The following is a 26,473-nucleotide window of genomic DNA, read 5'->3' as shown; positions in this document are numbered from 1 at the left end:
CATTTCCTCTGCCCTTGCTTTGCCCTTAAGGCTGCACTGCCGGCGGCGGTGCCAGTGCCTCGCCTCACCCCGCACGGGCGGTTGCGGGCGGGCGCCGCGTCCCCGTCTGCCCCCCGCCACACACAGAACGCCCAGCCCGGCGGAGAAACAGGGGTAGCTAAACAGGGTAGGGGGCGGCCGGCTACTCATCTAAAAACAACCCTCTCCTAATAAAGCGATGGGGCCCAGGCTGCGGCGCTGCGCTCCCCGCGCCCTATAAATACGCTCCGTGCGCGGCCCGCGGGCTTTGGCCGGCGCGGCTCTGCAGGCGGCGCGGTGCAGTGGAGCGGAGCGAGCGCAGCGGGGCCGCCACTGCCGTCACCGCCGCCGCCAGGAAAGCCCGGGCCCCCGCACCCCGCCACCCCAACAAGATGCCCCGGGTAGACGCAGACCTCAAACTGGACTTTAAAGACGTCCTGCTCAGACCTAAAAGAAGCAGCCTCAAAAGCAGATCAGAGGTGGGGGTATTCAAACCCAGCATGCTTTTTCTCCGTTCTCAGCGCCTAACTTCCTTAACCCTCCTTCCCTCTCTGTTTTATTTTTATTCCGCAGTCTAACGTAGCAATGCCCTCCCCGATCGAAACGCCCTTTAGGTGGCGGGGGGTGGGGTGGGGGGGTGCCGCTAGCTCCTGGGAGGAGGGGAGGACGGGGCCGGGGTTACGGAGCCCGCGGCTTGTGTCTCCCCGCTCCTTGGCGAGGCGAGCCCCGGCGGAGCAGGAGGCGGCGGGCGCTGCAAGCCGGTGCCGCGCTGTCCTCCCCCGCTCCTCAGCAAAAATAAAAAGGGTGGTGGTAGTGGTGGTGGTGATGGGGAGGATTGTTTGCTCCTAACAGGTGCCTCTCCGGATTTCTGCCGAGCTGAGCGGCGCGGTGGCCTCCCTTTTTGGTGGGGGCAGCCTGCCGTAGGGGCAGCGTGAACCGACAGCTCTACCAGCCCCTCTCCGGGGTAGGGGGGTGACCGGTTACGCGCCCCGCAGCTTGGGCCGGCAGAAGCCGGGGGTGCGGGCCAGCAGGTATCTTGGCCCTCAGCCTCGGGGGTTGTAGACAGTGCTGTTACGGAGTAACTGACATGCTCTATTTAAAAAACAGTAGTAATAAAAATCAACCAGCGAAGATGCTGGGAAGCGATTCACATGGCACAGGGTGCCCCGGGCTGGGATCCTATTAGGTGGAAACCTGGGGCTGTGCGGTGCATTTCACTCTCACTTATGTTAACCTCCGTGACCTGCCTCCTGCTGCTGTGTGATCCATGTGGGCAGAGCCCAGCTGTCCAGGGCCACTGTTAGCCAGGATAGTGCTATAGTCCTTTCTCAGCAGGGATCAGGAAAGACCCCAGGAAATCCCATGCGGATTGCCTCTACAAAAAAGATGGCTGCCTCAAGATTGAAGGTGCCTTCTCGTTTACCTCACGTAACCCCAAGGTTAACAAAGGATTTAGTTTGACTAATGAAGGAATTACATTGTGTTGGGGGGTGGAAAGAGGATTAAGCTTCCAGGGGAAGTGAAGTTGTAAGAGAGCGACCGAAATAAATTGAGTGAGGTAGAAAGCCAAGACTGAAAAGGAAAGCGGGGTGGCCATGTTTATTTTGGGCCTATGGCCAGGGATTCTGAGGGCAACAACTAAGCAAAGCTTTTTTGCCATTATGAAGGTGTAAGATTGGAGAGGCCCTCTCAGTAGAAAGGTAATTTCAGGCTAGTAGTTTTTAATTTACAAAGAATGGTGTCCCGGCTGAGTAACTCCTCATCGTGTGCAATTACTGTCTATAAGGCCTGTAGGCGCTTTCCGGCCATTTGCTTGGGGACTTATGGTCTCTTTATTTTCACTGTGCTGGCCTGGCAAACAGGTGGAGCTGTGCTCCACCGAGTGACACATGGCTCCTTCAAGTGCAGTGTTTTGTATATTTAGCTGCATGCAGGCCGTGGAAAGAAGGGCTGCTGGGAAGGGAAAATGATAGGAGGAACATGAGCTGATAGGACAGGGTTGTAACGGGTGGCTATGATGAACTGTTAAAAACATTTCACATGAGAAAAAGTGCATGTCATGAAGGGGGTCAGTGAAAACTGATGAAGGTTAAGAAATTGGACACCATCACTGAGGCTGTAGCAACAGGAATAAACAGCGTCTGTGAGAGCCAGATCTGAAATGGACAGCCCCAGTCTGCTTCAAAACAAGAATATAAATAAATAGTTCTGGCAGAGGAACAGAGGCAGCATACTACAGTGCCTGTTACCCAGCAAGCTGCTGCTTTGAAGCTTATATCAGCAAGCGTCTGTTTCTCTGGTGTGAATGCCTCATTTTGTGCAAGGATAGCTTTTTATGCAGTAGCTGGGATTAAGTCAGCTTCTTAGAGAGGCAGTTTGGGGTGTTTGCAGCTCTTCTTGTACGTCTTGTATGTTGATACCTGTTTTTGATTCCTTGCACTGTCTTCATTTTCCATGATTGCTTTCTCTTTTTGAAAAGATACCAGAAAATTTGAAGCTTGAATTTAAGTGTCAAAATTGGTTAAAGCTGTGATTGGAGTGGTAGCAGCATTATCTGTCTGTGGGGTCTTGGTACTCAACGTATCCTGCTATTCTTGCCTCTGCAGGCTGTCCATTTTAAGTTCACCAAACAAGTGTTCTGTAGGAAGTCTAGTCAGTAATTTAAATTTGTAAATTCATATAAGTCCAGGGAGCTCTAACAGAACAGTCAATGTCTTAGTACTTTCACAGGTCAAAGGTCTAGGTAGGAGTTATAAAATACATTTCATTATTTTCTTTCTAAAGAAACTTTTACTGTTGTTTAGTGATGGTGAGCAATCCTAGAGTCAGAATTTATTTTCTCATCATGCATAGAACAATAAGCTATAAATTAGCTGTTACCACTCAGGAAAGAGACAAAGAGATGGTCAGAAGTGCTTCTAGAGGAACCAAGGAAAACCAGTTAGCTTGCGATGCTGCTCAGTATGTTCATCTTGAGTACACAGTTCTGGTGATCAGAAGAACAGCGTAATATGCTAAAATAGGTACAGAGAATGGCAGCCAGGATGATCAGCAATATTGTCTGGTTTCCACATGAGGAAAAAACTAAACATACTATTCAGTATGTAGAAGCAGCAGCTGTGGAGGATATGCTGGAAGTCTATGAAGTGAGGGGTGGAATGGAAAAGGTGAAACTGAGAAGTGGCTGTTGATTGTCTCTCCAAAACAAGAAGTAGGAAGCACTGAATGTAATTATCAGGCAAAGGTCATAGTTTTTATGCAACATATAATTAATCTTTGGCATTTATTGCTATGGGATACTGGAGAGGCTAAATGTGTGAAGGAGTAAAAAAATTACAAGGCAAGTTTTTTGTCCATGAGTGGCTATTTAGCACGATGGATTGGAGGAGGTCTTTGTCTTTGAAGGTCTCTAACCTTCAGCTTCTTGGGACCTGGGAAGGTAGGCTAGGGAAAGAGTCTTTCAAAACTTGCCTCTTCTTACGTTCCGTTCCCAGACATCTGGTACTGGCTGTTTGGGGAACTGGGGCACCACACGAACATCTCCAACCCACTGTGGCATTTCTCCTGTTCTTATAGAACAAAAAACTCATTAGGGGAAGCCCCGCAATTATCCCTCATAAATGCCTGTCCTTACAGTATTATCAGTTGTGTGGATAATTGCATGAGATCCATCTGGCTGGCTGGCTGGCTAAAGGAAGTCACATATGAGAAGTTAAAGTAAGTGGAGGTGGGAATCACTGAAAGAGTAAGAGCCTTGTGTTGCTTGCATAGCTTTGCATCTTGCCTCAATCTCTTCTTAAACATACTATTCTTCTCTACTTCTTTCTTAAGTTCATTTGAAAGAGATTTTTTTCCTCTGTAAAACTGTAAGGCAGTGGTTCTGATACTATTTCCAACCCCTTCTGACTTGTTTGGTTTTTGTGTTTGTTTTTTTTTTTAATTTTGATTCTCTTCTTCTTCAGCAAGAACTCTCTTTAACACAGAAAACATTATTTTACTTTTATATTTTCTTTCTTATTTGGAAGGCAGAAGTTGTAACAAATAAAGTGAGGTAATAGTGGGATGAAGGGAGGAAGAATAGGAAATGTGAGGAAAATTAAGAAGCAATGTCCAAACTTGCTGTATCTGAAGTAAGTCAGTGGCAAAACTCTTGTTAGATTGTAATCAGTTACTTAAATGAATGTGTGCCTATTCGTTGCAGGTCGACCTCACGCGCACCTTCACCTTCCGCAACTCCAAGCAGACATACACAGGAATTCCCATTATAGTGGCAAACATGGACACTGTGGGGACATTTGAAATGGCCGTGGTCATGGCAAAAGTAAGTCTTGATTCTCATTTCTGCAACAATTGGGAAGTCATTGGGTGACAGTGAGCAGCCTTTGTTAATTTTTAGCTATGTTTGTTGGAGAACAGGGAGGCATGAGTTAAAAAATCCAGAACAAGAAGGTGTGGTTTCACTGCAAAGCAGCTGTGGTTTTACAGCAATACCAGCAACAGAGCTCCAGATACAAGATAGTTTCAGTGGAGATGCTTGCTGGGAAGCTTCCATCTTGGGTGTGACTGAGCTTCGAGTGGAGCTTCTGGAGTTTAGTTTTTGAAGTCTATACTGTGCTCCCTTCCAGAAACAAACAAACAAACAAAAACAAAAAACCAACTGGCAACAGTTTTGAAAGTGTAGGTTACTGGATAAAGCTGCAGCAGTCGAGTCACTAATTAATTAGCCTCTGGCCTCAAGGCTCACTTTAATTTTTTGCAGTGCTTAAGCACATTCAAAATATTGATCGTAACTTCATGAAACACATCAGAAATATGATCCTGAAAGGTCAGCTATGTATGTTAAGTTACCTTTGAAGAGCCATTTGGAGTTGCCTGGTCTGTTATTCACTGTTACTGTTTCTTTGAAGCAGGATGAGCGTATACTTAAAATGGGAATTTCTGATATCTTGTTATTCTGCAGCTGAGGGAAAGATGACTAACTTGGACATTAATATCAGTTTTCTTATTTTTGCTAGCATGCAATGTTCACTGCAATTCACAAGCATTATTCTCTGGAAGAATGGAAACTGTTTGCTGCCAATCACCCAGAATGCCTTGAGGTACATTTTCGTACTGTAAATTATTATGGTTTATTGCTTTGTTTGAACTCACATACACTGGAGTCTCTTGTGAATACTGTTGTCAAGTGAGGTTTTGGGGAATGAAGATATTTGCTGCTCTTAAATGGATCAAGGGAAGTGACTCGTCCCGGTTTAAAAAGAATAACTATGTGAGTCCATTATGAAAGTGCTTATATTAAGATGCAAAAAAGCAAAGTTTATATATGTCTGGAATGGAGACAGAGTAGTATCCTGAACAAAGAGGAAATAAATACTTGGGAATAGGTCTAACTGCTGTGCTTCTGTTGCTGTTGGGAGCTGCGATAGTACTGTTGAGGGAGGAGCCCAAGACCACAAATGTCAATAGCCTTGAGTAAACCAACCACAAGCTGGCCCTGCGTGCCCTTGTGGTAGGCAGAGTCTTTGCTATCAGGTGTGCAAGTGGACCCAGAGCCTGCGGGCTGGAGGGGCCCAGGTGCTGGGCCCAAGCAGGGATGAGCATTGAAAGCTGTCAGAGCACATTTGTCCTCCATTTACCTCCTTGCACTAGAGCTCACACTGTGCTGCTACTCACTGTGCTGCCCCACTTGTTCACAGGGTCCTAGCCTGAGCCATTACAGAGAAACACCATTTAATAAATTTAAACATTGACTTAAGTTTCAATTTTTTCATATCCAGATTTCTTCTGTGTTCTTCTGGCAGGCCCCTACACCAGGAGAGGCAGTATAAGAGCGTGCCTGGCTGTCTCCCCTCCTTCTTGGAGTTCAGTGCGGTTTTGAAACTCTCTGTATAGAAAAGAATACCACACAGCTGTATTGTATCTTTACGTGTGGCACATTTTAGAATTATATTATAAAGACTATTGATTACAAGATTGTCTGAAAGCCAGCCTATCACTTACATTCATCAGGGTTGCTTATATGCCACTATAGGGTAGAAAGTGGTCCCAGGAATATCCTGTGTCTGAACACTTTGCCACTTAGCTCATTTGTGGTTCATAATCACTGAAGTAGGATCTCCTAGTGATTAAATACTGACTTGCTCTGTGACCTTGGAACTCTGCAGAGGTTTTGTGGGCCAACAGCTGTGGAAACTATTTTCCTGTTGGAAAGAACTCATAGGAAGACAAAGGAGGAAGCAATCTGTTTGTTTTCAATGGTAGCTGACCCTGCTTGAGCAAGGGGGCTGGACTACACAGTCTCCAGAGGTCCCTTCCATACTCAACTATTCTGTGATTTTGTAGATCAAGGGAGTGTTTGGTGAACTTAAAGATCCAGATTCCACTCTCTGACAGTGCCCCAAATTTTGCCACTCTGCCTTCCTGGAAATATACCAAGTTACGACTTCTTCTGTTTGTGTGTCCTCATCCATCTCAGGTGATTATATTTGCCTGTGGGAATCCACTTGTGAATGAAGAGCTGATAAAATGCTAATTTTGCTTTATTTTAGAGCCTTTAAACAAAATGGAAGTAACACATTGATATTTCCAGGAAGGTAATTATTTCATATTACATAGTATGATTTTCAGTAGTTTCCAGCACAAGTCCTCCCAAGACTATCCAGAAAAAGACATATGAAGTGTGTGTTTATCCCAGTTTTTACAAACTACTAATCCATTTTGTTCTCCTTGTCTTTCTAGCATGTAGCAGCAAGCTCAGGTAGTGGAAAAGCTGATTTGGACAAGTTAACAAGCATTCTAGAGGCCATTCCACCTATCAGATACATCTGCCTGGATGTGGCAAATGGCTATTCAGAGCACTTTGTGGAGTTCGTGAAGTCTGTCCGTGCCCTGTTCCCACATCACACCATTATGGTAAGTGTGTAGAAAGGGTGGAGGGGGTGTGCGGGAATTCTGTCCAGGAGTAGGGCCCAGAGTTTGGTTGGTAGGCATCAGAAGCTCTGTGGTAGCTCTGTCAATTTCTGAGTCCTCATGTAAAAAAGGAAAGGAAGGGAAGGAAGAAAAGGAAGAAAGGAAGAAGTCTGACTCAAACCTTTGGTCTTCCAGACAAATACATGCGGACAGATACCCTTCTGAGAATATAAAGGGCAGCTCTATTCATCTACCCTTTCAATTCAGCAAGATGTTGACTCTGAGCCAAATGATGACTGTTTAATAACATAGTGGTATTGTCAGTCTTCCATTCCTGATAATTTCTGTGGGAATGTTCAATGTGGGATCTGATACAGCAGTTTGATGTTGGCATGGCAGGCTGGGTGAATCCAGTTCTTTTCCTACTTGTATCCTCCTTCCCACGCCAGATGCAACCTCTAATCATAAAGTGTGTAGGTTTATTTTGGTGATTCCAAGCTGAGGTTTGCTGTGGGAATGTGCCAACGTTTCTGGCCAGCTGAGGCCAATGGCTGTTTTCGTTTATTAGATCACTATGAAGATAGCTGAATGTAGACTAATCCTTGCCTATGATAAGAATCATAGGGGTGTTGTGCAGTTGTGAATGGGGTCATCAGGGAGCAAAATAGTCAATGCTGGGGCTTTTCGTGTGCCTTCTGTGATGTTACTATCCCATGTCAGAGCTCTAATGCCATGCTTCCTCCAGCCCTTTTGCACTATGAGTAGGGTGTTTGCATCAACACAGGACTCCTTGCAGCAGAGCCCTAATGCTGTTGCTTGTTTCCCAGGGCCCTTGAAGAAATGGATCTGAATTTGTTTCCATGAGAATAGCAGAAATTCTCAAACCAGCAACAGATTCTTAATGAGGCTACCAGCCTTTCTTCAAGCCAGTGCAGCAAAAAATCATGTGTTTAGGCAACACTTTCTCACTTTTTCATGCCAGACACAAAGCTTCACATGTGCAAAGTAAATGTGAAGTAAAAATGGTCATAAATGCACACTCTGACTTGGTTCACTAGGCAACTGCACATTCAGGCAGCTCAGGGGAGACTATATTCCTTCCTCCCATGTTGGAGAAAGGCAGTGTTCTTGCCTCTGGATGATGGTGGCATTGGAAAATGGAAGTGGGCTTGAATGCCTGTGGGGTTCTGGCTTACCATAGGCTAATGAATAGGCATCTTTCAACAGCTGCCAGCAGATGTGGGAACCTTTTTGGTATGGCCATACTTCCCATGGCTTTGGGGAGAGCTTTTGGAAGTATGAAGTGATAGACGTGGGCTTTCTGAGCTTCCTGCTCCATGTTCTCTGCAGTGAGGGAAGGAGCTGTTTCCTTGCTTTGGATATGAAGTATTGTCCCTAGTGATGTGATTATTCCAGTGTCTTTGGCTTGAAGAGTTGTGGGAGGGAGCTTAAATCACATAGGGAAGATTTTTTTTTTTAACTATCGGGAGTCAAAAGAAAATTGTGTGTCATTCCCTCCTCCACCTCCCCACAGACTACTGACTTTGCTGACTGAGGAGGGAACTCAACCAAGATGAATTGCCCAGAAGGTACAGGAGGTCAATGTCAAAGTCAGGTATCAAGCCCAGATTTTAGTCGAAGGTCCTTAAGCCAGTCTCATCAACCTCCTACATCTCTTAAGCTACCTGCTTAGTTTCTCTAAGGTTATTGTTACTTCAGGTTTCATTATCCTGACAGCACGACCTGCTCAAGCACGTGTACAGCCCTGGCCTGTTCATTTGTCTTCTCTGATTGTAGCTCTTTTCTCTGAACGTGGTTTAGTATGGCTCATGTTTTTTTATCTCCTGCACAGGGGCAATTTCCATTCCTAAAAGCATGCTAACAAACTTGGGGTATTCAAAAACCTTTTCCAAAGCCTCCAGAGTCTGTGCAGTCTCTGAAAATCTCTGATTCAACTAGGGACACACACCTCTACCCCACTTCCAAATTAGTTTAGTTTACACTTTGTGCCAAAATGGCCTTTTGAAGCTATTCCTGGCTGAAATGCAGGAGCTCATCTAGGCTCCTTTTTATGATACTCTAGAAGACATGTCCTGCTGCTACCTGTTCTGTCTGCTTTGATGTCTCTGTGTTATGCCTGCAGTATGCTCTCTGCTGTTGTGGCTTTCAAACAAAAGGGTTAGCAGTTAAATAGAAGGTATAATAATAAAGAAGCTTTCTCATAGCTGAAAGTGATCTCCAGGACCTTGCAGGCTGTCTTGTTTGCTTTCCTCAGCATGACCACTCATTCCACAGTCAGCTGCAGTGCAGTACATAACAGTAACCCAACCCCAGGTCCCAGGGAATTTATGTTCCCAGGGGCCGTGTAATGGGTTCAGCTCTGAGACTGAAAGGTGATGTGCAAAGCAACTGTGCTTAACGTAGTACTCTCTGTGGCTGATACTCCAGTGCAGATGGAGGATGTCTCTTGTGTAACAACCTTTCAAATGCATGTTTTTTGCCTTTTAAAATACTTGCTTTTATAATCACATTACCTTATTTTCTTCTGCCTCGCTCTGACAGAAGCTCTTTTAACTCCTGCCTTTCATAGTAATTTACAAAGAAGGTCAATTTCTCCATGGAGCACAAAGAATGGGGAAGACAAACAGGGGCACAAAGGTACAACGTGACTTGCCTTAAATCACTCATTAGATGGAGGATGGAGGAAGAAGCAGTATTCAAGTCTCCTAAGTGTCTCACAAATGCAGCAGTGCCCTCTGGAATCAAGAGTAATGGTCCAGTGGGGTGTTTTGTACAGCATCATGTGCTTGGGTTTTCCCTACTCACTAAAGTCTAAAGCAAAACTTCAGCTGACATTCATGATGGAGGGCCAGAGCCTTTATATTACAGTAAATGTACTCCTTGTTTATTAGTGTAATTGTAGATGTTAGGGTTCTTCCATCTCGCTGTAAGTCTGTTTAGCAAGCTAAGGTATCTTTTCCAGCAAGCTTTGCCAAGTTTTTATCCTGAATTTTTCTTTTTGTAGTGTTCTCTGTTCATTATACAGAAGAAACCTTAGGGAGGGCAGCAGGGAGTGTGGCAGGAAGGAGAAGACTGGGGCAGGAGCACACTTGCAGATGCAGTAGCATTCACGAGATGTGGACCAGAGGAGGAGGCAGGTGGAATTGCAAAGCAGGAGCCGAGGGAAACCACAGAGGCCAGAAACAGTTTCTCCCCTTACAGTCAGTAACAGAACTTCTCAGGGCCTTAGTGGAGTTAGAATTCACTCAGAGAAAGCCATGCATACTGCTCCCAGTTCATCTTTGGAACAAGCAGCAGAGTCAATCCAGTCATGGCATGTCCATGAAGGCTGGGGTCTCAGAGCAGGGGCCAGCTGGGATTCCAGGGTAGGAAACAGGGATGCTACTGAGGCTGTCTTGGCTCAGTCACAGTACTGAGTGCAAACACCTACCTGGTATAGCTCAGCCTCGCAAAGGGCATAATCTCTCCATCTTATGGTAAAGCACCCCTTGCTTTGGTGGGTGGGAAGTGTCCTTTGGCAGTGTTCCTGATAGCGTGGAGGCACAGACTGTGCTTTCCTCTAGGATACAAGAAGAAAGTTTGAGAACTGTTGTCACAGACACTTCTCCCCAGCTTGATCCATTGCCATTTGCCAGCAGCTTTCAATCAGTGCAGCAGTGTTCCTGTCTTAGTGTGAGTCGATATTTATAGCAGGCTTTTATGAGGCACAGTATCAAATGCCTGACTGAAATTCAGAGGCACTGCCCTACTGTGTTCACTAATTTTGTACCTCTGTCAAAGAAGCTGTAGCCTTTATAATCCTGTTAGGTGAAATCCTGATCCCATTAAAGTCCGTAGTGAAACTCCCTTTGACTTTTCTGAGGCCAGGATTTCCCTCAGGACTGACCCACAGTTCAGTCATCCTGGATAGTGCTGGAATGAGTCAGGGTGACACTCACTTGAAACCTCACACTGAGTGATGGCACAGCCGAATGTCGCCCTGAGTGTGTAAGGCCAGGCCCACAGCCAGTGTACTTTGTTGTAGTCCCTAATAACTGATCACACTGAAAGCATGGTAGTTTACCTATCAGTTGTTAATGATGCTGTTATTTTACTGCCAGGGTAGCAACGTTAGATTAGCAGTAAGGTAATTACTGGGCTATATCTCTTTCAAGAAGGCCAGTTCTGCAGCAGATTAGAAATGCATTGGTACATGGGCTCATCATTAAGATAAGCATGGTTTTCACTAATACAATACTTCCACCAATTACTATGTTCCCTGACTACTTGCCCAAATACACTACAAAATGTGTTGTCTGTAGTGGCTTCTTTGTACAAGTTCCAATTACTTTACTTGCTTTATATTCTTAGTTAATTTTAAGGGGGTTCCATCTGTGTAGTCTCAGTCTTTCTATATTCACCTTTTCAGATTTTTTTTTTTAGTTGAAGTATTCTGGCTTTACCTTTCTTTCAAAAGCCCTTTTGCCTCTATTCAACTGTCATAGTGACATCAATGGTAAAGCAAGCATTGGTTTCAGTGCAAGTAAGAGTTCAGCTGAATGTGAGAAAACAGCTTTCCCTGCTTTTCAGCTGTGATACTAGGGTCTCTTCACATAACAGATAGCTGTGCCTCTCTTGTAGCGTCTTTTTTGTGCTCTCTGAGGTCTGCAAAAAATACCTACAGGAAGCAAGCCTGTCACTGGCAGGTTGAAGTCTGCTACGCAGAGCTCCATGTCTTCCCTGAAAATTTGTTAAGGATCTGCGGATTCAGAAAGACAGAAACTGCTGATGTGTGTACATGCATTCCAGGAAAAAAAAATGTATGCTGGGGACATAAGTGCTTTTCCCTGCTAGGATGAGCATTTTGAATCAACATATGCAGTTCCAACATTCTCTAGCAGTAACTTAACATTAAACGTCTGGTTAGCATTTCTGAAGAGACAGTTTGACAACCCGCTATGCTCTGCTAATAAGAAGACACTGCTGTTTAAGTTAAATACTTATTTGATCCCAAATCTTGTGGAGCCACTGACTTTAATACCCTTTCTTTCCTGTTCATGAATCTGTTGCGTGTACTGCAGTACTTCACTAAGCTGTAATGTGCTGCATGTCATACTGCACAGGTAGTCATCTACCTTCCAAATGTAAACTGCTTTCTTAATGTTATAAGTAGCATGCTCTTCATCTCCCCACCTTGAAGCATACAACACTTAGTATAACAAATTACCACTGAGCAGAAAGGAAGCAGCACTTAGCTGGAAACACTGTGCCTATTATATATTCTTTATTTTCTGACTGCTTTATTTTAGTTTATTTTTAATCAATATCATGCAGTTTTGAGCAAAGTTAAGTGGTCCTGTGTCATAGACCACAAATTGCTGCCTAACAGTATCATTGTTTTTGTAAGTGCCTCAGGTTGTGGCTTGTCAGCTGTTTCAGGCTTATAAAAGAGTGAAGTAAAATTCATTAAAAATAAATACATGGTGAAATAGGAGCCAAAAATCAATAAGTGGAGAATAGGCCTTGCCCAGCATTCCCTGGGTAGCTCCTATGGACTTCAGCAGGAGCTTTGTTTCAATAAAAACTAAGAAAATAGTAAGGATTTTAGGGTTTGCCTCCTGCTCTGCCCATATCAGTACCGCTACAAACACTTGATAAGTCCTGGAATATCATTATGTAAGACGTTTCATGAACATCTCTAGATCCTAAATTCAGATCTCCACAAATGAATAGCCCATCTCAGTACAAGCACAAAACGAGTGATGTGGGCAACTGGACTTGTGTTTCATGCAGGTTTATTTTGTGCAGTTTTTCTAGTTAGAAACATGCTGTAGATGTGAGACAAGCCACAGAGCTGAAGTCCAAACCACACTTGATTTTCAAATGTCTGATGGGATGATGGGCCTGATGGGATTCATCCCAGAGTACTGAAGGAGCTAGCAGATGTTATGGCAGGACCCCTCTCAATCATCTACCAAAGGTCTTGGGAGTCCAGGGAGGTCCCTGCTGACAGAATGCTAGCCAATGTTATTCCAATTTACAAGAAGGGAGTGAGGGAAGACCCAGGAAACTACAGAATGGTTAGTCTAACCTCAGTAGCTGGAAAAATTATGAGGAAGATCATACTCGGTATCTGTCAACATAGGTTCACAAAGGAAAAGTCCTGGTAATATCCTTCTACGATAAGATCACCCGCCTAGTGGATGAAAGGAAGGCGGTGGATGTAGTTTTTCTGGATTTTAGTAAGGTTTTTGATACTGTCGCTCACAGCATCTTTCTGGACAAGTTGTCCAACTGTGGTAGACAGCATGCTGAGTGAAGAACTGGCTGAAGGGCAGAGCTCAAAGGGTTGCAGTGAATGGGGCTGCATCTGGCTGGTGACCAGTCACCAGCAGTGTTCCTCAGGGCTCAGTTCTAGCACCAGTCCTGTTCAATATTTTTATCAGTGATCTGGAGGCAGGAGTTGAATGCACCATTAGCAAGTTTTCTGATGATACCAAACTGGGAGCTGCTGTTGACTCTCTTGAGGGACAAGAGGCCTTGCAGAGGGATCTAAATAGATTGGAGCATTGGGCAGTCGGCAATAGCATGACATTGAACAAGTGCCAGATTCTGCACGTGGGATAGAGTAACACTGGACACAAGTATAAATTGGGAGAAGAGTGGCTGGAGAGCAGCCCTGCAGAAAGGGCTGTGGGGGTGCTGATCAGCAGCAGCTCAGTGTGAGCCAGCAGTGTGCCCTGGCAGCCAGGAGGGCAAACCCCATCCTGGGGTGCATCAAACACAGCGTAACCAGCTGGTCAAAAGAGGTGATTGCCTTGCTGTCCCACCAGCACTGGTGCGGCATCACCTTGAGTACTGTGTGCAGTTCTGAGCTGCACAACTTAAGAAGGATGCGAAGGTCCTTGAATGTGTCCAGAGGAGGGCAACAAAGCTGTTGAAGGGGCTGAAAAGCATGGCCTCTGAGGACTGGCTGAGGACACTGGTTTTGTCTAGCCTGGAGAGAAGGAGACTGAGGAGTGGCCTTGTTGCTCTCTACAGCTTCCTGAGGAGGGGAAGTGGAGAGGGAGGTGATGAGCTCTTCTCCCTGGGATCCAGTGACAGAATGCATGTGAATGGTTCAAAGTCCTGCAAGGGAGGTTCAGACTTGCCATGAGGAAACATTTCTTTACCAAGGGGGTGGTCAAACCCTGGAACAGGCTTCCTAAAGAGGTGGTTGATGACCCGTGCCTATCAGTGTTTAAGAGGCATTTGGACAATGACCTTAATACCATGCTTTATCTTTTGCTCAGCCCTGAAGTGATCAGGCAGTTGGACTAGGTGATTGTTGTAGGTCCCTTCCAACTCCTCCTCGCCTCGCCTCGCCCCCCCCCGCCCCTCCCCCCCCTCCCCTTCTTGAAAGGTTAAAGTCACAAATGAAAGTTTTACCCCATGGCTGAAATGTGTTTTTTATCCCCTATAAATATGGCCAATTGATATGTTTAATAGAGGAGCCACACAGCTTGGTTTCAGTGGGAAAAGGGGGTGTGACAGCGACAGCAACAATGGGCTATTTTTACAGTTTCAGTCGTTTGCCTTGCTGTGCTTTGGGCATGGATTCAAATGTTCTAGGTCTGAAAATGACCAACCTTTCCGCCACACCAGTGTACCCTCTGCTCACTTGTTTTTCAAAGCCTGTGTTATTTCCATGGCAATCTATTGGCACCATCCATCCCAACCTATGGCTCTGGTTACACTTTGGCTTGCCTCCACGCTGTGTCTGCTGAAATCATCCCCACCCACCCCCCTGGAAAAGGGTTTGTGTCCAGCCAGGTCAAGTCCCTGGTCCTCCTCTCTGTGTGGCCTCATGGACATTAGCTCTGGTGCAGAGGGGATGGCTAACAGAGGTGGTCTCTGGGCTGCAGGGTTGGTTTCTGCCATGACCTGAGAGAAGAGCTACAGCACTATGTTTGTCTGTGGGAGCTGAATGGCAGAGGATGCGTCAGGGATGCCCAGCACATGGCCACCAAGGGCAGCGAGAACCCCCAGGGCCTCCTGGGCACAGGGATGTCCTCGGGGCCAGCACCCCAAAGGCCTTCCTTCCTCCAAAGGATGCTGGGTGGGTGGGGGGTGGGCGGGGCCATGCACAGGAGCTCCCATCACCCCCATGTCATAGTGCTGCCACCTGGCAAGGCAACAGTCACAATGCCCCGAGGAGGATAAAGGGGGCATCCTCTCGTCATTGGGACAGAGCTGGCCCCAGGGCAGCCCGCAGACATGCAAGAGGAAGTCCTTGAGGAGCCGGCGGAACTCCTTGGAGGGAGTTGAGGGAGGAAGACCGACCAGAGGCTGGATGAGGCTGCTGGAGATGAGAAGAACCAGCAACACCTGGAGGTGCCCAAGGCTATCGGGCCTTTTCAGCTGGAGAGCAGCAGCCAGAACAAGGGAGTGCCTTCTGGAGGAGCGCTGCAGAGCTCGCCGTCCTCATCCCCTGCGGGGAGCCAGTGGCAGCAGCCGTAAGCAATAGGGTGCAGAGATATTGCCAGGGGTGTCAGTGCTTTGGAGCAGGCAGTGGTGTCCTGCCAGGCACGGGAAGGATTCTTGCCCCCAATGTCGATCAGGCCGGGGGCATTTGGCCACTCTGGGAAGCCCCTGAGATGGCTGTGGCTTGAGGGAGAATAGGGCTTGGGCATGTAGCTCCTGGGAGGCATGACCAGCCACTGGGACAAGGAGTCCGGTCTTGCTCACATGCTCAGGGAATAGCCGATCGCCAGCGCTGGCTGGGGTCAGGAAGGAATTTTCCCCCGGGGCAGATTGGCACTGGTCCCCGGGGGTTTTTTGCCTTCCTCTGCAGCATTGAGCATGACCACTTGTCAGGGCAGGGCTCCTCTGGTCCCTTTTGGCTAGCTGCCTGTTGCTCATGCACCGCGAAGATGGCCCCTCGTGCCCTGCAGCTGGGGGGAGGAGGCTTTTTTTCCCCCACGGTGGGCTAGCAAGCGTCGCCGGGGGGTTTTTTGCCTTCCTCTGCAGCACTGAGCACGGCCCTTTGCTTTGCCAGGGCTCCTTTGGGCCCTTTTGGCCAGGTGCCTGCTGCTCATGCTCCACGAAGGGGGCAGTCGTGCCCCGCATCCGGGGGGAGGAAGCTTTCTAGACTCCCAGGGCGGGCCCCCAGCCAGGGTGGCCCCCATGGGTTGCGTCTTGTCCTCTGTCACATCGAGCACAGCCCCTTGTCAGGGCTCCTCGGGGCCATTTCGGGGAGGTTCTTGCCGGCTGCTCTTGTGCCTCCAAGGCACTACTTGTGCCCTGGCTCCCTGGGGCTCTCTTTCCCTGGGCAAGTTTGCAGTGGGAGCGAGCTCTGCTCTTCCCTTGGCTCCGTTTCCCCAGGGCTTCTTGCCTGTGCAGAACAGCCGGTGCTTGGAAGGGCTCCGGGCTTGCTGCACCACCAGGAGCTGCCACTTTTCAGCTCTCCCTGCATGCAAAACAAGCGCGGGGCAGGCACGAGAGCGCTTTTCCTGCATCGCTGGCCAAGAAGGACAGCGCAGCAAGATTGACAGGGCAAAAAGGATGCTTCTCATCGATAGGCATCATACTTTGGAAGATAGCCCATGGCCGCACACACCTCGTCTTCGTCATCATCGTTGTCGTCATCATCATCGTTGTCGCCGTCTTCCTATTCTTCTTCCGCCACTTTTGTGTGTGGTTGGTCGTGATCCTCGTGCTTCAAGCTCTCACTCTTGAGGAAACAGGGCCCGCTCGGCCTGTATTCCTGCTGCTACTTTCTGCAGCTCTGCGACTTGCCTTTGCCAGGCTGCAAGGGCTGTTTTTTCAAGCTAAACTGAAGAAGGCATCAGCCTGCTGCCGGCTACACATGGCACGTTGTGTTAATGCCTGTGAGCCTCGGCCCTGGACGGGATTCAGGCAAATCCCGTACAATCACCTAAAATAAGAGAAAATAAAATCCTCTTTCCACTTGTAACCTTTCTGATTTGTGTCTTTGAAAATGGTTTTGGAGCGGAAACCTCCCTGACATTTCCAGCAAACAACAGTCTCATTTTTCAACTCCTGGTGAGCACAGGCAATTGAATAGATTAGACTAGACTGGTGTGTTGGGTTTGCGTGGCAGGGTTTTGGTGGCGGGGGGGCTACAGGGGTGGCTTCTGTGAGAAGCTGCTAGAAGCTCCCCCTGTGTCTGACAGAGCCAATGCCAGCCGGCTCTAAGACAGGCCCGCCGCTGGCCAAGGCCAAGCCAATCAGCGCCTCTGTGATAACATATTTAAGAAGTAGAAAAACACTTGGAGGGAGGGAGCTTTTGCAGCCGGAGAGAGGAGTGAGAAGATGTAAGAAACTCTGCAGACACCAAGGTCAGTGCAGATGGAGGGGGAGGAGGAGCTCCAGGCGCCGGAGCAGAGATCCCCCTGCAGCCCGTGGTGAAGGCCATGGTGAAGCAGGCTGTCCCCCTGCAGCCCATGGAGGAAGGATGAGGGGGTGTAGCGATTCCACCTGCAGCCCGTGGAGGACCCCACGCCGGAGCAGGTGGAGACACCTGAAGGAGGCTGCGGCCCGTGGGAAGCCCACGCTGGAGCAAGTTCCAGGCCGGACCGGTGGACCCGTGAAGAGGGGAGCCCACGCCAGGGCAGGTTTGCTGGCAGGACTTGTGACCCCGTGGGGGACCCCACGCTGGAGCAGTTTGCTCCTGAAGGTCTGCACCCCGTGAGAGGGACTCCATGCTGGAGCAGGGGAACGATGAGAGGAGTCCTCCCCCTGAGGATGAAGAAGCGGCAGAAACACCATGAGATGAACTGACCGTAACCCCCACTCCCCGTCCCCCTGTGCCGCTGTGGGGGGGAAGGTTGAAGCTGGGAGTGAAGTTGAGCCGGGAAGATGGGAGGGGTGGGGGGAAGTGTTTTAAGAGTTGATTTTATTTTCTCATTCCTCTACTCTGTTTTGCCTAGTAATAAATTAGATGAATTCCCTCTCTAAGTTTGGTCTGTTTTGCTCGTGACAACAATTAGTGAGTGATCTCTCCCTGTCCTTATCTCGACCTGCAAGCATTTCGTTATGCCTTTTCTCCCCTGTTTAGTGAATGAGGGGAGTGAGAGAGCGGCTCTGGTGGGCACCTGGCCCCAGTCAGGCTCGACCCACCACAGTCTTTTTTGGCGCCCAACGTGGGGCATGAGAAAATCGAGATAAGGACAGTAATTGGAAGAGGTAACGAGCAAAACATTGACTGAACGTAGATTGAGAGTGAAATAGCGGTGAAGGGACGAGAGGTGGATTCTGTGTGTATTGTCTACTCTTGTTTAGTGTTGTGATAGTGTTGCTTTGATTCTGGTGGGGGGAATTCCTTTTCTTTTTCCTTGTAGATGTGATTAGTGTGTGTGTAGTTTTTCTGTTGAACATGTTTTAATAATTCTTAAATATGTGATTCACAGAGGCGAGGGGTGGAATGTGTTGGGTTTGCGTGGCAGGGTTTTGGTGGCGGGGGGGCTACAGGGGTGGCTTCTGTGAGAAGCTGCTAGAAGCTCCCCCTGTGTCTGACAGAGCCAATGCCAGCCGGCTCTAAGACAGGCCCGCCGCTGGCCAAGGCCAAGCCAATCAGCGCCTCTGTGATAACATATTTAAGAAGTAGAAAAACACTTGGAGGGAGGGAGCTTTTGCAGCCGGAGAGAGGAGTGAGAAGATGTAAGAAACTCTGCAGACACCAAGGTCAGTGCAGATGGAGGGGGAGGAGGAGCTCCAGGCGCCGGAGCAGAGATCCCCCTGCAGCCCGTGGTGAAGGCCATGGTGAAGCAGGCTGTCCCCCTGCAGCCCATGGAGGAAGGATGAGGGGGTGTAGCGATTCCACCTGCAGCCCGTGGAGGACCCCACGCCGGAGCAGGTGGAGACACCTGAAGGAGGCTGCGGCCCGTGGGAAGCCCACGCTGGAGCAAGTTCCAGGCCGGACCGGTGGACCCGTGAAGAGGGGAGCCCACGCCAGGGCAGGTTTGCTGGCAGGACTTGTGACCCCGTGGGGGACCCCACGCTGGAGCAGTTTGCTCCTGAAGGTCTGCACCCCGTGAGAGGGACTCCATGCTGGAGCAGGGGAACGATGAGAGGAGTCCTCCCCCTGAGGATGAAGAAGCGGCAGAAACACCATGAGATGAACTGACCGTAACCCCCACTCCCCGTCCCCCTGTGCCGCTGAGGGGGGGGAAGGTTGAAGCTGGGAGTGAAGTTGAGCCCGGGAAGATGGGAGGGGTGGGGGGAAGTGTTTTAAGAGTTGATTTTATTTTCTCATTCCTCTACTCTGTTTTGCCTAGTAATAAATTAGATGAATTCCCTCTCTAAGTTTGGTCTGTTTTGCTCGTGACAACAATTAGTGAGTGATCTCTCCCTGTCCTTATCTCGACCTGCAAGCATTTCGTTATGCCTTTTCTCCCCTGTTTAGTGAATGAGGGGAGTGAGAGAGCGGCTCTGGTGGGCACCTGGCCCCAGTCAGGCTCGACCCACCACAACTGGTTATGCTATGTTATGCATCAAGTTGAGCCTGACAAGCTCTGCCCTAGGTCTGAGGGGTCCACCCAGGTGAGCAACTCTTGAAGTGCACATCCCAGGCCCGTCCAGGAGCAGGAGAGAGGGTCAGAGACGGGCACACCTACCACATGGCTGAGGCAGGGCCTGAAGGCCCCTGGCTGAGCTGAGACACCCCGTCCCCTGGGCCCTTGGCAGGAGACGGTCTGGGTGGTGGTCCCAGGGGAGGCCGGTCCCAGCCATTGAGGCCTATGAGCACCCCCAGGCCCCGGGCAGAAGCAGAGCTGCACTGCTCATCTGCTCTCCTTTAGCCGCTGATGGTTGGCCACTGTGGAGACAGAGCATTGGGCCAGATGGACCTTGGCTCTGATGGAGTACTCTTGTTCTCTGGCTCTTTTGGTGTAGCGTGTTTTTCCAAGGGAAACAGCTCAGGCATTTCTAAAATTGAATACAAGGAGAAAAAACAAATCCATGGGGAAATGAACAGGTATTGGTCACCTCAAAAAGATTTGCAATTGTTGAGTTCCAGAGCACTTCCTTCCTCTGACTGAGGGCTTGATCTTTGAGCCTCACTAGTGTCAGAGATGTTGGGGTTTGCCATCCTGTGAAAACCTAGCTACACTGGGTGAACATAGAAGACTTTGAAAAAACGCTGTTCACACATGCTTTTTGCAGCTCTATTCAAGTGGTCACATGATCTTGAGACAATGCACAGCTCTCACCCCCCATCAGAAGGTACCTGCCTCCTTCCCAGAAAGTGAAAGAGCCAATGCCTAGGATGGGACATGATTACCCATTGCATCCCTTCTGCTAGGGCAGGGCTGGGAAGAAATGTCATCAAAGGTTTCCTCAGCATGTACTGCTAGGGAAAGGAGGAGGGAGGAAGAAGGAAAGGAAAAAGGAAAGGAAAGGAGAAAAGAAGAAAAGAGAAGAAAAGAAGTTGAGCTGAGTTGGAAGGCACCTACAACGATCATCCATTCTAACTGTCTGACTACTTCAGGGTTGACCAAAAGATAAAGCGTGATACTGCCACAAGCAGTTGCCTTGTAGTTTTGGATGGCCACCTGGCCAGACAACTCCTTACCCACACCAGCATGATCAGCAATAACCTTCCTCTTCACTAAATGCCTGCAGAATTAATTTAAAAGCTTGGTGACCTGCATTCACACTCCTGGAGGTTAAAGCTTATTCCCACAGGCAGTGGTGCCATGAACTGCATCACACTGGCCTGCCAGTGTTTCATCTCTTGTAGCTTGTGTTGGGTTTGTGTGGCAAGGTTTTGGTAGCGGGGGGGGCTACAGGGGTGGCTTCTGTGAGAAGCTGCTAGAAGCTTCCCCTGTGTCTGATAGAGCCAATGCCAGCTGGCTCCAAGATGGACCCGCCGCTGGCCAAGGCCAAGCCAATCAGCGCCTCTGTGATAACATATTTAAGAAGAAGAAAAACACTTGGAGGGAGAGCTTTTGCAGCTGGAGAGAGGAGTGAGAAGATGTAAGAAACTCTGCAGACACCAAGGTCAGGGCAGAAGGAGGGGGAGGAGGTGCTCCAGGCGCCGGAGCAGAGATCCCCCTGCAGCCCGTGGTGAAGGCCATGGTGAAGCAGGCTGTCCCCCTGCAGCCCATGGAGGAAGGATGAGGGGGTGTAGAGATTCCACCTGCAGCCCGTGGAGGACCCCACGCCGGAGCAGGTGGAGGCACCCGAAGGAGGCTGTGGCCTGTGGGAAGCCCATGCTGGAGCAAGCTCCTGGCAGGACCTGTGGACCCGTGGAGAGAGGAGCCCACGCCAGAGCAGGTTTGCTGGCAGGACTTGTGACCCCATGGGGGACCCACGCTGGAGCAGTTTGCTCCTGAAGGTCTGCACCCCATGGAAGAGACCATGCTGGAGCAGTTCGTGAAGGACTGTAGCCCGTGGGAAAGACTCACGTTGGAGAAGTTCGTGAAGGACTGTCTCCTGTGAGAGGGACTCCATGCTGGAGCAGGGGAACGATGAGAGGAGTCCTCCCCCTGAGGATGAAGAAGCGGCAGAAACAACGTGTGATGAACTGACCGTAACCCCCATTCCCCGTCCCCCTGTGCCGCTGAGGGGGGAGGAGGTTGAAGCCAGGAGTGAAGTTGAGCCCGGGAAGATGGGAGGGGTGGGGGGAGGTGTTTTAAGATTTGATTTTATTTCTCATTCCTCTACTCTGTTTTGTTTAGTAATAAATTAGATGAATTCCCTAAGTTCGGTCTGTTTTGCTTGTGACAATAATTAGTGAGTGATCTCTCCCTGTCCTTATCTCGACCCACAAGCTTTTCGTTATACTTCTTCTCCCCTGTCTAGTGAATGAGGGGAGTGAGAGAGTGGCTCTGGTGGGCACCTGGCCCCCAGCCAGGGTCAACCCACCACATAGCTTTTTCATTGTCTGGACTGATTTGGCATTTTCTCCAAGGAAACTTTGAAAATGGAAGCTCAGTTAATGCCATCTGTGGTTATTTCCTTTCCTAGGAGGAGACATCCATTTTGAAAGTGACTGGACTGACACCACCAGCTTCATGCTTAAAGCCCACCCACACAGCTTATCTGTCGCTAACTTGGCTGGTGGAGGGTTGAATCTGCTGGTCATGACTGTGTGGAGCTGGACTCCATCAGGCTACTGATGGGTGAAAGCCTCATTGATACATCTCTCAGGCTACATCCTTCATGCTTTGATGTCATCAAATGTATGAAACAGTGGTGTTCATGGTCAGGTCTTTTGAATTTAGATTGCAGAAAACTGTCGTTCAAGAAATGTAGATTTCCCTGTCCACATTATATTCTGGATTTCATGGCATCCAGAATCAGAAAAAGCTGTATCTTGTGGTGTATTTCTACAGCCCCATACTCCCTGCCAGCTGAAGCTCTGACAGAAAAGATAGATAGCCCCTACCTCAATAAACCATGCATGAAGAACTGCAGAGTAGAAATAGGTAACACATCAGGTGGAGTGCCATGACTTTCTGCTACAGTTTGGAAACATGGGAGCAGGCACACGTTCCTGGAGGCTTGAGCAGATCCCAGGGTAACTATGAGCCACAAATGTGATACAGGCAAATACCTTCTTGTGTGTCAGGCAAGATATTTCTGTAGGAGAGGCAAGCATTGTGCTAAGCCCTGGTGAGAACTCACCTGTACCACTGTGGACAGTTCTCATTCCTGAGGTTCAAGAAAGATAAATTCCATCTGAAATGAAGGCAAACAAAGACTAAGCAGTTGATTAGGGGCATGGAGGGCCTACAGAAGAAGATGACTAGAAGGAACAAGAGGCTGAGAGGGCTGCCATCACTTTAAAGAAAGATACCAAGGATGTAGGCCAGAGGAGGAGAAGAACTCTTGAAGTGCAAGGCAAAAGATGGTCAAGAACACAAAACAACTCAGGACTTCTTTCCAAGAAGAAGAGGTCATCATAAACAGCATGCTGTCTACATCTCTGCAAAGTTCATGCAGAGGGAACCAAACCCCTTTCTTTCACCTCTGGCTTCACCATAACCAAATGAATGTATATAGTATAAATGCTCTTATTTACATAGTCTGAATGTACATACCAATTTTGTCACCAATGTACGAAATGACAAGAACAGTACCTTCCTTACTCTTTCAGTACTCAAAATACTAAATCCTAAAGGAAAAAGGGACTTGCCAGCATTTTAAATAAGATTTGAACATCTTCCCACAAAGCGAGGTAGGCAAATGAGATGGAGGGCTATAGGCTGTTTGGGAGAGATAGGCAGGGCAGGAGAGGTCAAGTAGTTGCACTGTATGTAAGGGAGAAGTTTGACTGTGTAGCCCTTATGGTTAGGAATGATGTGGTTGAGAGTCTCTGGATGTGGATTAGGGGGATGGAAGACAAAGCAGATATCCTGATGGGACCTTAAGGATCAGGTTTACTGGACCAATCATGAAATTTGTTTGACTTGAGAATGTACCTGTATGATTTGTTTAATCTCTGTGACATGCACAATGAACAATATGGTGAACTATATTCTTCCTGAATCTATATAGTTCAACTCGTAAAAGCTCTGGATAAAACTCTACGTTATCATCATTAGTCTTTACCACAGTAGTCTTGAAATCTCCCATATATGTGATATTTTTCCTTCTGTCTAGGCAGGCAATGTGGTGACAGGAGAGATGGTAGAAGAACTTATTCTTTCCGGAGCAGATATTATTAAAGTGGGTATCGGACCAGGTAAGTCAAATCCAGTCAAATAAGGGTGACTTACGGTAACGTGGAGGGGTTGTCCAGATGGAACCAGTATATAATGCTGTTTGTTTGCTTACCCATTAGGATACCTAGACCCACTCGGGTCAATAAAGTAACAGTGCCCTTACACATAGTGTATTTAAGAAATACATGGGCAAGGTGTTTCATACTGCAAAGTGTTGCATATTGCATCTTCTGGCAGTGAAGATGCCTATGATTGGAAGCACTGAGTTGCTGACATTATCACTGATAATGTGTTGTGTTAAGGAACACTTTTTCTAGCCTGTTGAAAAGAGGCCGAGTCATCCCAGCTAAAGCTCAAAGGATGCTGTGTTCAGGTATCCACTTCTATCAAGGAAAGATAGGTTTCTAAATAGCTTTATGATTTGTGTTCTATTAAGCTATGGTTGCCCATCTTGTCAATGTCTTCAAAGATGAAATGGCATTAAGTGTGCAGTATGGACAACATTGCCTCTACCTGTTACTATTGCCTGGGAGTTAAAATTTGCATTACTGCACTTCTATGTTACTATCACTGTAACATTCCCATGGATAAATGGGAGGACCCTAAACTTCTTACAGTTGCTTTCTTCCCTTCCCTTCCCTAATACTGTTGTCTGGCACATTGCTGTCATATTGTCTTCCCTTTTTTCTTTGTCTCCCTTGTGCGTTTCTTCATGTGCTCCTTTTCTTAGACTGCAGCTGGGGTGACCGTATGTGGGCTAGATTTTAAACTAGCTAATACAAGTGCCACTGACAGTATAGCTGTGATCAGCCACTGCAGTGCAGGCAGGTTGTTTACAATGCCAAATAGTTATGGCCCATGAATGGATAATTTGAGCAGAGCAAATGATGTAATAAAGGTTGCAGTTGTGCCCGGGAAGACAGCAAACAACAATAAATACTGCAAAATACACGGAGAATAAACAACAGAGATGTCGTTGTGCAATTGTCACAGGCAAGTTCATATATAAAAGAAGAATTATTATAGTTTGTAGTCTCAAAGTGGAAATAGTTAGGAGTAAATGTTGTGTAGCCCTCCTTGGAGATATTCCTGAACAGATCTGTCCAAGTTGACCTCCCAAAACCACAAAAAACAAATGTTCTTCACAGAAGATCAGATCTTGAGGCTTTTTTCTAGACAATGGTCCATCTTGTGAAAAATGGCTGTGATTTATTATAAAGCATTATATATATAAGTACATACCCTGTGGAGATTATTTCAAAATGAATTCTCTTCCTATTTTGCAGAAATACCTTTTCACCTTGTCAGTTCTTTGAAAGATCTTTGGAAACTATTACTTTACTGGTAGCTCAAGTATGCCTGGATATCAGCTGGGTGAAGAGATCCAGATTTCACTGTATTTGGTTTAGAATCTGTTTTGGAATTCTTGTCATCATGCAGACCTTTATGGTCTGTATCCTAAATTATAAGACCTGGACGGGCAAAAAGCCGTCCTCATTTTGGCTCTTAACTTGAGGAGAAAAATAGAGAAGGCATTCCAAAATATCTATAGCCATGTTACCATGTTGAACTGCCATTGAAGTGGGGGTTTTATATATATGTATATACCTTTATTTTTATATATGCATATATACATGCACCATGCATGTGTATAAATAATATAGTTTAATAATCAGATATAATTAGTATATTTCCTGTAATATTACACTATACGGCTTTCTGATGATTACTTCTCTTACTTTTTAAATGCTGTGTGCTGATTTTCCTATATTCCCAACTATATTTCTGCTTTAACTATTAGGCAAAAATGGAATCTTTTTGTGGAAAATCACCACAAAAAATTAAAGCACAGATTTCCTCTGAGAATTATTTTTAAAAACATAGGTAGAAAAGAGATAGAAATATTTATTGGAAGAAATATTCAGGTGTTAAATGCTGCTGCTGAGTCTCACAGGTTGTGACTCTGGTCCTTTTCTTCCCCTTCCCTTCAGGCACTTCAGTCAGATTTGCTTTCTCGTGATGCAGTAGTTCCCTCACTGGGAAGCATTATTGATGAGACCTAAACTGGGAATTTTTGCCATGAAGAAAAGAGGGGGGACATTAGTCACCTCAGTTACAGCTACCATGAAATGGTGTGATAGCATTTCAAAACTTAAGTACCTCTGTTTTCCTTTTATCCATGAGAAGCCAATATTGACAATAGAGACTTCTTGAGGGAAAGAATAATACAGATAGAAACACATTTTTTCCACAAGAAAAAGAAAACAAGCTGTATCTTTTCTGTCAGCGTAATGGGCTATGATTTTTTTCTCTCTCATTTAGGTTCTGTGTGTACCACTCGGATTAAGACTGGGGTGGGCTATCCACAGCTAAGTGCTGTTATTGAGTGTGCAGACTCAGCACATGGCTTGAAAGGACATATCATCTCTGTAAGTAAATGTCATCTACTCTAAGATTCCCACTGTGCAAATCGTTGTGGAATAGGAGAAGCAACCAGTCCAGTACACTGCATGTTAAAGGCTATCTTCTGTCATCTCCAGTTGACCCCTATACTAGCTCCTAGGGTAGTCAGTAGAGATTTAAATATAAAGAAACCAGCTCCCTGTAATGGTTAAAAACACTTGGGCACCTCACTCCTGTTGGTGCCTTTGTAAAGCTGCTTCTTGCTCCTTGAATGCAGTAAGCTCTTATATGAACAGAATAGGAAGCTTCATAGTGTTTTCACATTGAAGTGAACAGGAATTCCTACAAAAGATTTCTGAAAAGTGAGTGAAATTGTAAACGTGGCTTTCCCCAGAGAGTGGGACTGAGGGACAGGCACACAGTTAGAGGGGAGTACAAGATAAAGCAATGTGAGCCTGTCTGTGCTCTAGTAG

At 47.2% G+C, this 26,473-nt stretch overlaps 1 protein-coding gene across 3 annotated transcripts in view; it reads left to right on the top strand.

Moving 5' to 3' along the window:
• Positions 1-26,473, top strand: part of GMPR (guanosine monophosphate reductase) — a 53,555-nt gene that overhangs the window by 427 nt on the left and 26,655 nt on the right. The window contains exons 1-6 of one of the 3 annotated variants that reach the window (XM_054817227.1): positions 152-497; positions 4,220-4,339; positions 5,034-5,117; positions 6,757-6,930; positions 23,536-23,617; positions 25,920-26,026. In XM_054817227.1, the coding sequence (XP_054673202.1) occupies positions 411-497; positions 4,220-4,339; positions 5,034-5,117; positions 6,757-6,930; positions 23,536-23,617; positions 25,920-26,026 (654 nt within the window). In that variant the 5' untranslated portion in view covers positions 152-410. Of the gene's footprint in view, positions 1-151; positions 498-4,219; positions 4,340-5,033; positions 5,118-6,756; positions 6,931-23,535; positions 23,618-25,919; positions 26,027-26,473 lie in introns of those variants that run through there. The other 2 variants (XM_054817228.1, XM_054817229.1) reach the window with 2 other exon arrangements.

Source organism: Grus americana, chromosome 2 (genome assembly GCF_028858705.1).
Source record: "Grus americana isolate bGruAme1 chromosome 2, bGruAme1.mat, whole genome shotgun sequence".
Taxonomy (NCBI): domain Eukaryota; kingdom Metazoa; phylum Chordata; class Aves; order Gruiformes; family Gruidae; genus Grus; species Grus americana.
The sequence above is the reverse complement of the archived record's forward strand: the minus strand, read 5'-3'. Positions and strand labels throughout refer to the sequence as shown.